The 14,465-nt window shown below is 47.0% G+C and overlaps 5 protein-coding genes across 5 annotated transcripts; 2 read left to right on the top strand and 3 right to left on the bottom strand.

Moving 5' to 3' along the window:
• Positions 1-588: 588 nt before the first annotated feature.
• BO87DRAFT_376303 (palmitoyltransferase YKT6) lies at positions 589-1,733 on the bottom strand. Its single transcript, XM_025623263.1, has 4 exons — positions 1,687-1,733; positions 1,457-1,622; positions 1,105-1,385; positions 589-1,054 (listed from the first exon to the last, which is right to left on the bottom strand). Exons 1-4 carry the CDS (start codon positions 1,705-1,707, stop codon positions 935-937), a joined length of 588 nt encoding a protein of 195 aa, XP_025479879.1. The 5' UTR covers positions 1,708-1,733; the 3' UTR covers positions 589-934.
• Positions 1,734-2,490: 757 nt separating this feature from the next.
• Positions 2,491-3,511, top strand: BO87DRAFT_307903 (alpha/beta hydrolase; the record flags this gene model as incomplete). The annotated part of the gene is made up of 3 exons (XM_025619414.1): positions 2,491-2,578; positions 2,628-2,977; positions 3,026-3,511. Coding segments are annotated over 3 exons (924 nt in total), but the record flags the coding sequence as incomplete, so codon positions are not given.
• Positions 3,512-3,889: 378 nt separating this feature from the next.
• On the top strand, positions 3,890-4,429 carry BO87DRAFT_425658 (fungal hydrophobin; the record flags this gene model as incomplete). The annotated part of the gene is made up of 3 exons (XM_025627319.1): positions 3,890-4,187; positions 4,233-4,318; positions 4,373-4,429. 3 exons carry the CDS (start codon positions 3,890-3,892, stop codon positions 4,427-4,429), a joined length of 441 nt encoding a protein of 146 aa, XP_025479877.1.
• Positions 4,430-5,416: 987 nt separating this feature from the next.
• Positions 5,417-7,538, bottom strand: BO87DRAFT_435562 (cytochrome P450). Its single transcript, XM_025627771.1, has 9 exons — positions 7,131-7,538; positions 7,064-7,098; positions 6,830-7,031; positions 6,632-6,713; positions 6,497-6,571; positions 6,067-6,439; positions 5,895-5,976; positions 5,786-5,839; positions 5,417-5,674 (listed from the first exon to the last, which is right to left on the bottom strand). The coding sequence occupies exons 1-9, from the start codon at positions 7,502-7,504 to the stop codon at positions 5,488-5,490; spliced, it is 1,464 nt and encodes a 487-aa protein (XP_025479876.1). The 5' UTR covers positions 7,505-7,538; the 3' UTR covers positions 5,417-5,487.
• A 4,829-nt stretch (positions 7,539-12,367) lies between these two features.
• Positions 12,368-13,575, bottom strand: BO87DRAFT_425656 (uncharacterized protein; the record flags this gene model as incomplete). Its single annotated transcript, XM_025627318.1, has 2 exons — positions 12,368-12,544; positions 13,489-13,575. 2 exons carry the CDS (start codon positions 13,573-13,575, stop codon positions 12,368-12,370), a joined length of 264 nt encoding a protein of 87 aa, XP_025479875.1.
• Between the last annotated feature and the right edge of the window lie 890 nt (positions 13,576-14,465).

Below are 14,465 nucleotides of genomic sequence, written 5' to 3'. Positions count from 1 at the left end.
ACTTCCTGTACCTAATGGAAACTGAGGCTTTTTTGGGTTGAGGTGGAGCGTGTTCTAGAAGGCATTGCCAGGACAGGTGAGTTGGCGATCCACCGCCAATGATGCTGTTCGTTGTGCTGCTGCTTGGAGTGGAGGGGGTGCGGCCTTGGGAAGCCCTAAACGTACCTGACCGAGTGGCCGCCCTCCGCATGATCGGCCGATTTGCAGGGTTCACTGAATGGTACCTGGCACACGTAGACTGTTCTCGACAGCATGTTAGAGAAGAGGTGAAACAATCCGACAGAGACACTCATCCAGCTGGCAAGTCCTTGTACCTGGGTTAGTGCCGATTGGGTGCTTAGGGGTGGTCGCGTGGTGCCGCAGCCAGTCCAGGGACTCTACAGTGCTCAAGTCGATGCACTGGCAGACTAAGGCCCGAGGATGAGCTAATATCTCCCCATGATTTGCAATAAATAAGTCTAATATTTATACTTAGGCATCGCACTGCCTGGTTGGGCCAATCACCGTGCCGGATCCCGAGCATAGATAAGCATCGCAGATGTGCCCCTCTACGGATCCACTGCTGGAACGAGGCCACAGTACATCGCACTCACTATCCAGTGACTGCATAGCTGGATACTTGGTGGTTTCGGGTCTACTTTCTTCCCCCTCTACACCTCAAAGTTGATGCCCGGACATGCCCTCTCTAGTCATAAAGCCACTTTATTGCTCTCGGGCTTATTTGTTCGTCTACCGTAAATCAAACCTGTCCCGCATGTGCCTGCAAATCCAGCCCGGTCAAAGAAACCATGTACGAATGCCTGTAGCAACAGAACGCTTCCAAATAATTCACAGAAAAATGGTCTCCAGGTCCACACTAATTCCTCTCTCTTGAGGGTCGTGTCGAGGATGATTCTCGACGTGGGTGTTACCGGCGTTGGTTTCCACGCGCTGCTCACATGATCACACAGCACGAATTCTGCTTCTTCGCGGAGGTGTAGAACATCTTCGACTGGGCACTAAGTCCCTCCGACTTGGACACAAGATCGTCGATCTTCTCACCGCGCTCGAGGACCTGGTCGAGGTTAGCATCATTCTACCCATATGTTCCCGCGTAGCACATACGCTCTCGATGGTCTTGTGAAGAACGATCTTGGTCTCGTCCAGCTCCTTCTGAATCTTGAGGATGCTATCCACCTGGTGTGGGTCCTGGTACGCCTGGATGTAGGTCTTGAGGGAGGGGAAGGGCACGGGGTCACGGGAGGAGGCGGCGTTCGGGTTCAGGGAGAGGAACTCGTCGAGCATCTTCGAGAGGATCTGGTGAGCAGCCAGGGATGGATACTCATTGTCGCTAATGATCACTCCGGCGATGCCTTGGGTTCGCGCGTAGACGTGGAATGTGAAATCTGTAGGCGACCGGCGGTCAGGGGCTGCCGCAGAGGCGATGGAAAGATGACATCGAGGGACGCCGACTTGCCTTGCTCTTGAATGTCCTGTCTCTGTCCTTGCTTCGTCCGTTCGGCGACGGTCTTACTGAACATCGTCATGAACTCGCTGACGCTGCCTTTGGTGAAGCGCGAGTAGCTGCTGAGGTCGCGCTCGGCGCAGAGCTCCACGGCGGGAGCTTGAGCATTTTGGAGAATCTGTCAAGATGATCGGGGTCAGACAGTAAGAACGATGAACAGGGAGCTTCCGCCATTTCCTTACTCCTAGATAAACGAGCTTCATGATGGCGAGGATGAGACTGGGAGAGGCTGACGTCGTTGAGCTGGCAAAGTTGCGGGGATTCCCAATGAAGGGTCCCGACCGCCCTTCACCGCCTTAGTGCCTGAGGCAGTAACAGATCCCTTTCTAGCTTCCATCTCCTTCCTTTCTTCTCCTCACTTCTACTTCTCCAAAGCGTCTACTCTCGCCTCTTCGGCATCCCTATCGGCACTTGTCTTCTGATAAGAAGGGAGTCATGCTGTGGCTTATCACATGACTCCTAGAATCGACTGTCTGCTCAGATGCACAGCTGCATTCCAGAACGTACCGGTTGCGTGCCGTGCCACTGCTTGGACCCTTTGAGCCTTATTTTTCGGGCATCTACGAAGTGTCTGGGGATTTGATTGACGAGGCTTGCTCCTTCAAGACTATAGTTTCTATCCAGCTATGGCACCTGTTAAAGTCGAATTGCATGTGCCATGCTGTGGATAGCTGGCGCAGAAATGCCTTAGGACCCTAACACTAGGCTTCAATAGGCGAATAACAGTTACTTGTACGCCGCCGTATCTCAATCCGCATTCAACTGAAACATATGGAATGCACCAACAATTAGGATGTCCAATCCTTGTGCCAATGAGGTGCAATGATGAACAATTTTCGGTCAACTTAACCGCTCTCCGTCACCTCGACGTAGTTCCTACGCAATTTTGCACATTTCCTTCTACTAATGGCAGTGTGATCTAGGCTTTGTAGACACTTGCTCGAGAAAGTCGATACCTCATCATCTTGGAAATGACAGGAATTTAGCTGTCGCCGTTAGGCTACTTACGTAACTATGCAGATAGCAGAGATATCTCAAATACTGGTGAACAGGCCAACATTCTAATGCTTCATGGTCAGAACCAAGTAATCCAGGCCATGTACCAGCACTGACCCGTCTGTAGGCCATGGTCAATCGATTGATATGTTCCATCGCAAAACGCACTTCCTCCAAGAGGCCCTCAATGCAGGTGGGTCTCAGAGCAACCGATCACTACCACATTTCAAGCTCCATTACAGTGAAGCACCTTTCGACGTGAACGGCCCAGATATGGAGTCCAAGGTTTGGGGGTATGGGATTTTTGACTGCCAGCGGATCTCGGGCCTGGAACAGAGTGTGAAGCGTGTGCTAAAGCAGCTGGAGCACCTTAATCCGGTTGCTGGTATACTTGGATTTTCGACCGGTGCTACCCTGGCGATGATCATCGCATCCTTACTGGAGGAGCAAGATCGCGGCCTTGTTTTTGGCGTCAGTGTGGGTATATTTGTGTAACTTGGCCAATTCTCTGGCTTACATTGGCAGACCACTCATCCACCGCTCAAATTTGTCGTCGCATACAGTGGTTTTATGCTCGGCCATCCCATGTATAGAGATCTGTATGAACCGAGGATTCGCACCCCTGCCCTACTCTACATTGGCGAAGTGGACACAATGATCACGCCAAAATCTACGTACCGCCTGGCAGAATGCTGCAGTCATGCCGAAATTCAGACCTTCCGGGGGACACATTACGTTCCCAGACATCTGAAAACAACTAATGTAGCTGTCACCTTTGTCGATCGGTGTTTAACCGGTGAGCCCGAGGAAGCAAATGAGCAACGAAGCCGGTCGGCACCGAAGACGGATGAACTGACCCTCCACAAGCACCAGGAACCGGGAAAGGCGTTCCCGGCTAAGCCTCCCAGACGACGGCTAAGAATGCGGGATGCGACGCTGGCTAAAAAGCCTGCCGGGAGCGCCAAGCAAGGGATGGCTGTCACCGCACGGCTTACCACACGGCTTGTGTAACCTCTGTATGCCCTCCACACTAGATCGTGAGATAGGCTCCATCGAGGACCCAGCTGGAGGGTCGGAAATGCAACGCCAGCGTTCAGAATCTTACGAAGGGCCTCTCTCGTGCCTGATTCGCCCTTCTGGGTGCAACTCTACAATTCACGCAAACAGTAAGCCTGCCACGAATGCGACGACATCTAGCGAAACTAGCCATGTTCGACCTCAGACGGGGTCAGGTACGATCTGGCAAGACAAAGGCATAAATAGCCCTGTTCAACCCTCGTTCTTCTCATCCTCATCATCATCAGCCATTCGCTCAATCACCAAGCTACTTCTATCTTCCGATTCAAATCATCTTCCAGCACTCTTTCGAGTCACCACTCCACCGTCACAATGAAGTTCACTGCTGCTGCTGCTCTCGCTCTTGCCACTGTGGTTGTGGCTCAGCCTTCCGTCCGCGGCCGCGCTGTCAACCACATCCCTGCCCCTGCTGGCATGACTGTCTCTCAGGGAGCCGACTCCTGCGGTAGCGGCAACCAGCTCTCCTGCTGCAACAAGGCCACTTATGCAGGTGACTCCACCGATATCGACAGCGGTATTCTGTCTGGCCTCCTGAGCGGCCTCGTTGGCTCTGGCTCCGGCTCCCAGGGTATTGGCCTGGCCGACGACTGCTCCCCGCTTGACCTCCAGGGTATGTATCTCGCTACGTGATAAGAATTGGCTCTGACATCTATAGCCCTTGACCTTGTCGGCCTGCAAAACTTGCTCAACGACCAGTGCGAGCAGACTGCCGCCTGCTGCCAGGGCAGTGACAGCGACACTGTAAGCAATCAACCACCTGACCCCTTCTTGACCCCTCATACTGATGTATTGCAGGAGGGTGACCTCATCGGTCTCGGTCTCCCCTGCATTGCTCTGGGATCGCTTCTTTAAGCGCGTGGCCATGGCACCGACTATTTATCCATCTACATTATGGATTTAATTATCATCTCGTCTAGTTTTGGTTCCATGTTGAACCATCTATTAATAAAATCTTGAATTTTTGAATCTATGGCTTTTTCTTCGTAACCTTTTTTTCTCTACTCCTATCCCTCCCTTTATGCTTGTAATGCAGCCGGGATGGTGTAGTAGTGACTATCCTGACTAGCACTACAGAAAAGTCCAATGGTAGAGTACCCTGATCAGATTCATTGGATATCATAACAGTCATTCAAGTCCTGTGGCTACTATAATTAGTAAAACATATTAGAAGAGGAATGGCTGAATATATATCCAGTGTGAGAGAAGACGTCTTATGAAAATTACACAATATAATCTTGATACAGATCTCTATCCAGTACAGTCTCCCTACCAAATGCAAATGAAAATGTCTGTAAGGTTTTCGAGTCTATGCACATCCCACACTACTGGGGATTGAATAACGATATTCCATAGTACAAAATAAGGAAGTACTATATATACCTAGCTATTCAGAGTTTGTATAGCTGTCTGACCACACCTTCAGACACCCAGTCAGACTGAAAACGGAATCACCGAATCGATCAATCAATACCTGTAATATTTCATTCTCAACCTGTCTACATATAATTCATGATATAGATGCCAGAGTTAGTGGCGTACTTGTGTGGTCGTGGCAGGCATTTACATGCAAGCGGGTCCGATACCTGTGATGATCAAGATGTTCCAGTCTGCTGATTTCGATACCGTGGACACACTTTTTAGGACCTCCTTCATTGTCCGGGCTTATAGATTTGTTGACACATTAACATGGCGGAGAGGTCTGGTGTTATTCCTATCTATTCTGAGGGGAACCAAGACAGCATGTTAGATATAGCATGAAACAAGAATTTATTAAAAATTAAAGGGGCATATATATTGCAATATGTGCCAACTGGTCTCAGCACACCGATTCTTCAAAATCTCCTGTCTCTCCGATACAACCATTATAAATAGCTTTTTAGTCTGCACTGCATCTATAAGGCGATATTCAATCAAGCTGTAGTGGCCGACACTGGATGAGACTGTTGGTATCTTGGCGTCAAGAAAGCCTTCCACGATCCTTTCTCAAACTGCATTGTGATATATTGTCTGTAGTCGATATTCTGTCCGGGTACCTCGGCCAGATCAAATCGTGAAAAGATATTGGCGATTAAAATTCTGATTTCTGCCATGGCGAAGCTGAATTGTTACAAACAGATTAGGTACCGTTTACCTTGAAGGGAAAGACGAAGAAACGGAATTCCAGAAAAGGTGTCCAAGATAGAGAAGAAGGATGGATTCGAGACGTACTTCTTGCCAATGCATGAGTGCTTTCCAGCGGAAAATGGATAGTAAGCTTGCATGCTGAGTAAAGAAAATCAGCACTTGGCATCACCCGGTGATAATAATATGGACTTACTCAGGTGCAGGTACACCAGAAGGCCGAGGATCTAGCCATCGTTCAGGCCAGAAGCGCAGGGGCTCATTCCAGTATTTCGGATCTCGGTGAAGCTGGCGATAAGATGCAGACACAATCGTATGAGCGGGGAGGTAGTATCACATCAGCTCAATCGGCGTCTTTCCAGTCCGACGACCCATCTCAGATGCTATTTGATGTAGATGCAGAACCTCTTTGATGCATGCTTCGAGGTACTCATATTCAGGAGACGTTCGGACTGTCTTGCTGGGGATAATCGGATCACTTGGGTGAAGGATCGGTAGGCTCTTCATCAACTTATCTTTTGTTTCTGGGTTCCGTAGTATCTCCAGGAAAAAGCAGGCGATTGTTCCAGACGTGGTTTCGGACCCGGCTAATAGAATCTCGGCCATCTGATCGACAACCTCCCTCGTTCCCATTTTGACTCCGCTGTCTGGTCTTTCGCCGTTCTCGAGAAGGTGTTGCAGAAGGTCGGGACGGACACTTTTGGGAGTTGCTTTTCGATGACCCGCGACTGCGGATATGGCCTATGCTATTATCAGTTAAATGATCATGATTGTGGGTACTTCAAGGGATGTAGATACAGCAATCATCTCTCGTGGCCAGTCAAATTCGATGTTTAGGCCGAGTCTCCTCAGAAGGCGCTTGATGTAAACAAACTGATTCTGCGTTAGCAGGTCGCTCACTCCTCTCTTTAACTCAAAAAATTCATTGACTACCTGGTATCGCCGAGTCATCCCTTTGAAGATGGCTGTTGGGATTGTTCGCCATGTGTTCTCATCAAATTCAAGTTTCAGTTTCCTGTTTTTGTTCGTCTGGCCGAATCAGTTGCCAAAGGAGCATTCTCCCATTCTGGGGTTGCGTAATGTTACTACAAAGTGTTCTACGGAGTTGGTCTTTTGCATCATAATACTTACATGTCAAGGGCAAGACTATGCAAATCTTCCATCAGGTCCGTGACTACCGGCGCTTTCTCGCCCTTTGGCGAGGGGCATGACAGCAGATCCACATATCGATTGATCAGGTCACCCACACATTTTGCGAACAGAAACTCGTGACCATCAACATACGCAATCGTGAATGCTGGAGACAGGAACTTCTTAAGTCGCTTATGGGGATCTGGTCGAATTCATGGTAGATCAGTACGAGACTTCGATCAAACCGTCTCATCCGTATTGCCATCCACCTCGAAGAAAAGGAAAGTAGCAGGGCACTTACATCTCCCCAAACAATCTAGGGCTAGTCCGATCTCTCGATATTTCTGCATACATGGTGACTTTCGGTAGGTCAACTGTCATAAGAATAGTCTTGATGGCCTCTTTATCTGAACTCCACACCTGTCGCGGTCCCAGGCGGAAGATAGGGCCGTATTGTGCGTGGGACTTCTCGACGGACTTCCAGATCGTTTCTCTTGCGAATGCATAGTTGAGATGTAGTGTTGTGAGAGGTGCATACCATGGCCCCGGGATCCGTGAGAGAGGAGACTTGATGGCTTTGATTACTCCTATGATGTAGTTGATAAAAATTAGACCGAGGACTAACAGCGGTGCCCAGTGGAGGTACACAGGAAGCCTCTCCGAAAGCGTCTCCATATTAAAGGGATAAGTGAGTGATTATGGAATGTTGTTATCTGACAGAAAGGTTACTGTACGGTTAGGGATCGGCATCGTCTGAAGACACAAAGCAACGACAGCATTCCCGATTCCGTGTGACCGTGGAGCTCCTACTTGCTTATAAGCATACTGGCTCTGGGTTCTACGACTTGTTTCAAGGCATAATATTAGATCGCCCTATCGTTGGTATCAAACTGACAAAACCCGTTTGATTTTGACATCATGCGTTGCCATATACGGCTGTGGAGGCAATGGAGTGTTGGTTCAGACAATGTAGGAAGTGGTGAAGTCATTGGGATAGCCTGTATACGCTTCGATTCTAGATGGCTTTGCAGAGGTTCCACTAAGCTACGCCAAATTTCTCCAGATCAATCATAAAGCCCGATTCTCTTCTGGTCTCTTCTGGTAATGCCTTGTGTGTTGCCATTCGGAAGCTTTGGGAAGTGCAGATCCATGCTATGACGAAATCTATTTCCCGAACGTTGGGCTGGAATCACGACACTTAATATTCTCTGAGCGATCGCTCACTTTTACAGTTTGTGTAACCAGTGTGGAATGTCTCATGATAGGAATCTCATGACCTGTTGGTTGGCATGTAGCCTATTCAAGGTTTTGATGCATTCCTTCGTGTGGAAGTTAATGCATGCACGCCACCATATATGGGTCAAGGATATGGATGAGAATGCTGATTTGATCGTTTCTCGGGAAGTAGACAATCAAGGTGAATTGCATCTTGCCGATGCGCTTTTTCCCATTGACATGGCCGAGAGTATAATGCTTTCGAATGTAATATTGCCTAAGAAAGCTTTTTCTTACGTCTTGAACATCTCATGCGGACCTGTGTGGAGACTCGCACTCAGCTTTTGCCCTATAAGGTTGTGATTCCCCGCACCGTCACTCAGCTCTATGTACTAGTTATGGGATCGCCACTTCCATTTTAAGTTTTCGCGATCTTCAACCAACAAGTTATTGAGTTCTCTCCATAGATGCAAGCATCCAGTTCTGGCATACCCTATCAGACCCGTATTCCACTACACTTCATTCATCTCGTCATCAAGTATAATGGTAGCTTTGGTATAGTCGATCATCTCCACAATATGAATCATTATCATGTCCAAATAGACTGATTGAATCCTGGAGAAAGTTAGGAGATTATACATGGAAATCTTTAGATATGACCAGAGCGCAGTTGTTCTTTCCTGGCACAACACTCAGGACACTTGCATCGCGGAAGACCGAACCGCGAAATTTACTTTTACCTGGAATGTGGCTGGATTCAACTGTTGCAGAATACATGCTTACGCTTGATAAGCTATCATAAGACCCGCCGTTTCTTATTGATGTCTTACTTCAGCCTCTGTCACAAAGGATGCCATTGAGTGATACCCAGTGACCCGGTATACACTTACCCGAAAGACGGCCCATGATGCCATTTCTCACCATAGCCGAGATTCTATCCATTTTCGGATAATCAAGCAAAGTCCCACGAGGCTACGAATTATTTTTCAATCACGTCGATGACGATGTGCAGTGGGAAATCACAGGACAGAATGCTTTTTCAGGAGTATGGAGATCGAAGTCCGAATTCCTGGACAACGTGTGGCTTCCTGTTGTCAGGCTGATAGCACACCCGGGTCCAGCTATTGAGATAGCGTCCCCTTCTAGTATCATGAGTAACGAGAATGGATGGGTTACCATTGAGTTGAATGTAAGGACAGCAGAACGAAACTGGGGGGTCGCTTGTATAGCCAGCATTATCGCTGGCACTGCAGGTTCAATGATGCAAGGAAGATAATCTATGTTCGATCATTCTTTGATACAAATATGGCAGAGACCGTACTCCTGGATGAAAAAATATAGACAAGAGGTACTGGCTATTCTACCAAACGATGGTAAGCAGACTGGATAGATTGAAATCCGTGTGGCACGGCGGCATCAGGAGTGCATATACAATGATTTTCTGAAACAGAAACTAGATATTAGAGCATGAAAGACTGAACAGATTGTAATCATGTCACTACACACTGCCTTGATCATGCACTCACGGAGGCAACCGTCCTGGTGGACACCAGTTTCAGCCTCCTCAGGCCCTTGCGTGCTGCACCTGCCTCATATTTTGCTGCAACTGTATCAGATACGGGGTAATAAGCCTATCATCTACTTTGTAGAAGGGGTTCACTGCAATCTAACTGCAATTCCAAATTGCAGTTAGTGATGCGGCAGGCAATAAGGTTTATGCCGCCAGATAGTCTCACCGTTATTGTTTCTTTTTGCAACCTTTCCCCGACTCTGCAGGATGATCATGCCTGAATAGAATTCAATAGTATCAAAGATAAAGACATCCAAGAAACGGTCGTCAAGAGACTTACGAGAACAGGAACTTGACCCTAAACCAAAGAAATGGAAGATTTCAATGGGGTGGGTAGAAATTAACCCGCCTCTCTTAGTTGCTAAGTGGCTGAGTCCCGATTTACCCTACAAAAGATACCTGTGTTCCGCCACCGTCACCGATCAGACAGCCACTGTACCTGCAGGATATTACGTATCACATCTCCTAGCTTACTATGGATTGCGAGACACGTAGACACAACCAAATACATCCAACGAATTTTGGGCATTACCTGTGCTGGCTGGTAGCTAGTGTAGTTGAGACTCGCACCTTGTCGAAAAACCTATGAGTTTGGGCTCTGTGAAGAGATGCAGAGACGACATGGGATGTTTATGATAATAGATGTCTGCGACTAACGCACTTTCATGGAAAGTGGAAGGGCGTCCCGAGTAGCAATAAAGAAGAAGTAGGGAGGCAAGGTTCTGTATTTATTCGACCACCGCATTTCGATTGACAGGCAAGGGTACATGGGCCTCGATACGTCAATTGGTAGCCGAGAAATCTGGATGTGAAGATCGTGCTAGACCGAAAATTCCAGGAAGATCAACCTAAGCAAAAGACATGAACGTACGGAGTACCTCAGGGCGGGTAAGATTGTTAGAACCGACCAGTCTTACCCCGTAGCTGCGATGTCGCTTTTGTCAATTGCGAGATTACCACAAGCGCTTGCTATACGGTGATTGTAAAAATGTGCCGTTTGCTTCATTGAATATTGAATATACATGGGACATACAAGTCTTTCACTAAGAATATGGTAAAGGTACCGTCGTTTATCTCTTTCTGACCATCAGATCCCAAGGCTTGTGTGTAACTAGGCTCATGAACTAGCTGAGTCCAGGGAACGAAATACAGAGAGAAATGGTAGATGTCTTACCTAGTCCCATGGTATTGTGTACTTCCCCATAATGGAGAAAGTTCTATCAACGCTCTCCTTGTGTCGGTCGTTTCATATCACAGCCCTACTTCGGTTACCACCGAAGACATTCATCTCCGTGGCACATGGACTATCTCCTGTCTTAGTGAGAAGCTGGCTCACTTCTTGGCATTCAGTGTATCCAATAGTCTGGATCTGAAGCATTGATTCACTTAAAGCAAACGTGTATCTCAGTAGACGTCTGTATGGGACAATAACTACATCGCTAGACAACGCACTCAGCTGCATCTGGTTCCTACACATTATCCCCGACGCTGTCTTTATCATATCTGAAGCTCCTTCCAGATCGATCTATATCATATGCGCATGTCGTGGGTCTGAATGGCAGTTACCATCCAGTTTTACTGCTTGAATCCTGAATACTGGATTTTGCAAGGTATGACTCAATGTTAGGTCTGGCTTACTATCTTAGAATCGCAGCACAACGCCAGGGCTCCCCATTGCACTATCAGAGTATGGTGTAAGATTATCGCAGGGTTATTAATGTATTATCTATGCAGGATAAAGCTATTTAGTCTTCTTTTCTTCCTCCGGTTATTTGGAGATTAAATTAACATAGTATCTGATCTATATTTATAACGCTAGTAGCTGGATGTAACTGCTAAAACAATGCATTTAGTATTCTGAAGTGTCCGACGCACCCGTGAATGTCTTTTCTATAATACTAAAAGGCCAACACAAGAACCTGACCTCCTATTATCCATATAACATAAAAGATATTCAACAAACAAGACTTTGCATTTGCATAACAGTACAGGGAAAACTAAGCTATTAGGAAGAGCCTATACCGAGGCATAAACAGGACAGATCAGTGGAGGGGACCAGCCGAATTGGTTTTGAACAATGTCTTGTGTATGTCACTATCTCATGTAGGGCTGAAACCGAGGAATTTTAAATGTAGCAACAAAAGAAGCAAAGATCACCACGCTGAACCAGTAGTGAAGCTTACAGGTACTTAGCGAAGGGGTTACTGTAGCACCAAGGTTATATCTAGGGATTCCTCTTATCTTTGGGTATGTTTATGTAGCTGGGGTTTGCTCAGAGATGCACGTTCACTGCCTGCGGGTGATCCGCTATATCACCGTGGTCACGCTGCAGACACGCTTTCTCGGACACTTCAATTCAGGTTATGCTACATCTTAAGCCAACTCCAGATATAATTCCAAGAGCACATGGTCCTATGGGTAATGGAAATATACACATAAGGTATGGAGTAGGGAACCTTTTCATGCACTGGTTTGATTCACTCAGTGAATGGTACGCACGTTAAAAGGAAAGATCAAGAAGCACGAAGGGGTTGAGTGAGATGATTGACTTATAAGAAATATTTGAATCGGGCAGAATATTTCTTCCATTTTTATATTACCTATAGCTTTCGTTTAGCTAGCAATGTGCTTATTTATCTTCTGGAGCTGTTAAGGTTGACGATGTCTGTGATTAAAAACCGGTTTCAGTAGCTGAAACACCTGCATAACGAGCTTGTTTTATACCAGGCGTGATCAGTTGAAAGAACACTAGTTCAGTTGTGCTGATTCAGTGCGTTCATCTGGCTCGTCAGGCCTGCAGTAGCTAAGCGCTCAGTACTGTTAATCTGGGCAACGTGGAAGGGTGATGCAGGTCCAAGAAGCACACTTTCTCTGTGTCTCGGAACATTGGTCAGTCCACCCTGTGCGAGGAAAATAGCAGTACCCCGCAGCTGATAATTGCGTGATAGATAAGTGGGACTGATACATTGTCCGCTTCAATCCCTCGGTCCGTCCCGGTCGTGTCACTTTGCATATGGCCTTATTGGCCTAACCTCTGACTGCAGAGATAATGGCGTGATAAAAGAAGGTAATTGGCCAGATGCTAAACTAGATGTTCCCAACCAACGAAGTCAAAATTTATTAGGGAATAACGAAAGACAGGCATGTTTATCGCCACCTTGTTGCATGAAGACTGCAGGTTGCAATGTGCATGTCGAGATTTGAGTAACACTATACTACAGGCCAGAGAACATGACTTACTTAGCTGCAGCAGATGAATTGCTATTTTAGGCAGAAACTAATTACTATGGAACGGGACATATTCATTCTGGTTTTGTTGATAGCAGTCTGGCCTACAAGTTGAGGCAGATTGGTTTTGCTCCATCTGTTCATGTAGTACTTATACACGTGTAAGCCACCCAACATAACTCGCACACGGCCAATCCTAATGTCGAACTATTTGAGACATTCCACGTCTTGGATGCCACCGATATATCACTTTGACCTACTGGCAAAAGCTTTGTGTCAAGATTTAACACTCTCCCGTCGTCACCCAAATCTTGAACCGTCATTGTTTGACTTTCCTATGTACAGGATACAACAAAATCAACTTAGTCCAGTCACTGTATATCTGCTCAATCTCTGCACATATCATTGCCTTGACTTGAGGGCTGAATTCGTGTATCAGATAGGATACGATCTATTGACAACCACAGCCGCGGCAACAGTTTGCCGGATCAGTGGTATGATCTTCGTTGTATTGGTCCCAACAAGAGAGGCAGCACTCGCTAGCCTGTCCGGTCGGACAACCCTCGTCAAGGCTCTGTGTTACGACGAGCTGATAGTGATATGATACAAAATCCGCTAAGGAGTGCTCTGTCACCGGTTCCTTTACCTGTCGCTTCGCCATATCCTCGTTGGCAGGGTTAGCTGCCACAAAGGCGACGAAGAGGGCGGTGGAGAGGATAGTCAAAAACTTCATGTTCGAAATTTGGTGTCAGGGGAAATAGGTTTCCTGGTGGTTTGATATAGGGCTTAACTGGTCGGGAGTATAGATGTATCTTGGAAAGCCTCCAGAACTGGGGACGACTTGTGCTGCTTTATAACCCAGGGACACAACTGATAAATGACTCAGCATCATGCAAGTTTGAGGTTTAGATATCCCTTCTTACCTTACCTGTCTATGTCACCGGACTTGCCGATTATGGGACAATTGCTTTTTCGGCTTCGGTAATGTACAGAGCTTCGGTAGCGCTTTTAAGCAGTAAGGTCTGTAGATCGAGCAAGGAGCCCACCCATTCGGCTCGACCACACCGATCCGTGCCAAAACCCCAGAGTCGTGAGACTATCATCTGCATCCGAGCGCAGATTTTGTGTAACCGTGATATAGCGGTGAATGAGGCTTACCTATTCCTTGAACCGTGAAATGGCAACTGGGTGGAAGTTATGGGAAGAGGCCAGAAAACCTCACCGGACTACCTTAAACATGAGAATCAGAACAAAATAATCCATATAAAACATCAATTGCGTAAGGCTGCCAGAAACTACTGATACTCCCACCAAAATACCAAATATTCCGCATTAATTCACAATTTTGGGCGCATGCCCCAGCCAAAAGCAAATACCAATGAATTGGGTGGATAAGCTGGAAAGCAGGGCGCGCCAACCTGAATGAGGATGTGGAAGTATTGCAGTGTGTTGATTCCCTCTACATAATACAATCTGTCCCGCTGGGTAGTCTCACAATGATTCGCGTCTCCAAAATTTTTCAAACCAGATACGATCGTAGATATATGCGCCACATAATCGTGGCAAGCTGAGTTAGACTTAATTGTTTCCTATAATACAGGGTGACTGACTATCAATAGGTTT

This window comes from Aspergillus neoniger (assembly GCF_003184625.1).
Source record: "Aspergillus neoniger CBS 115656 unplaced genomic scaffold BO87scaffold_15, whole genome shotgun sequence".
NCBI classification, from domain to species: Eukaryota; Fungi; Ascomycota; class Eurotiomycetes; order Eurotiales; family Aspergillaceae; genus Aspergillus; species Aspergillus neoniger.
The sequence above is the reverse complement of the archived record's forward strand: the minus strand, read 5'-3'. Positions and strand labels throughout refer to the sequence as shown.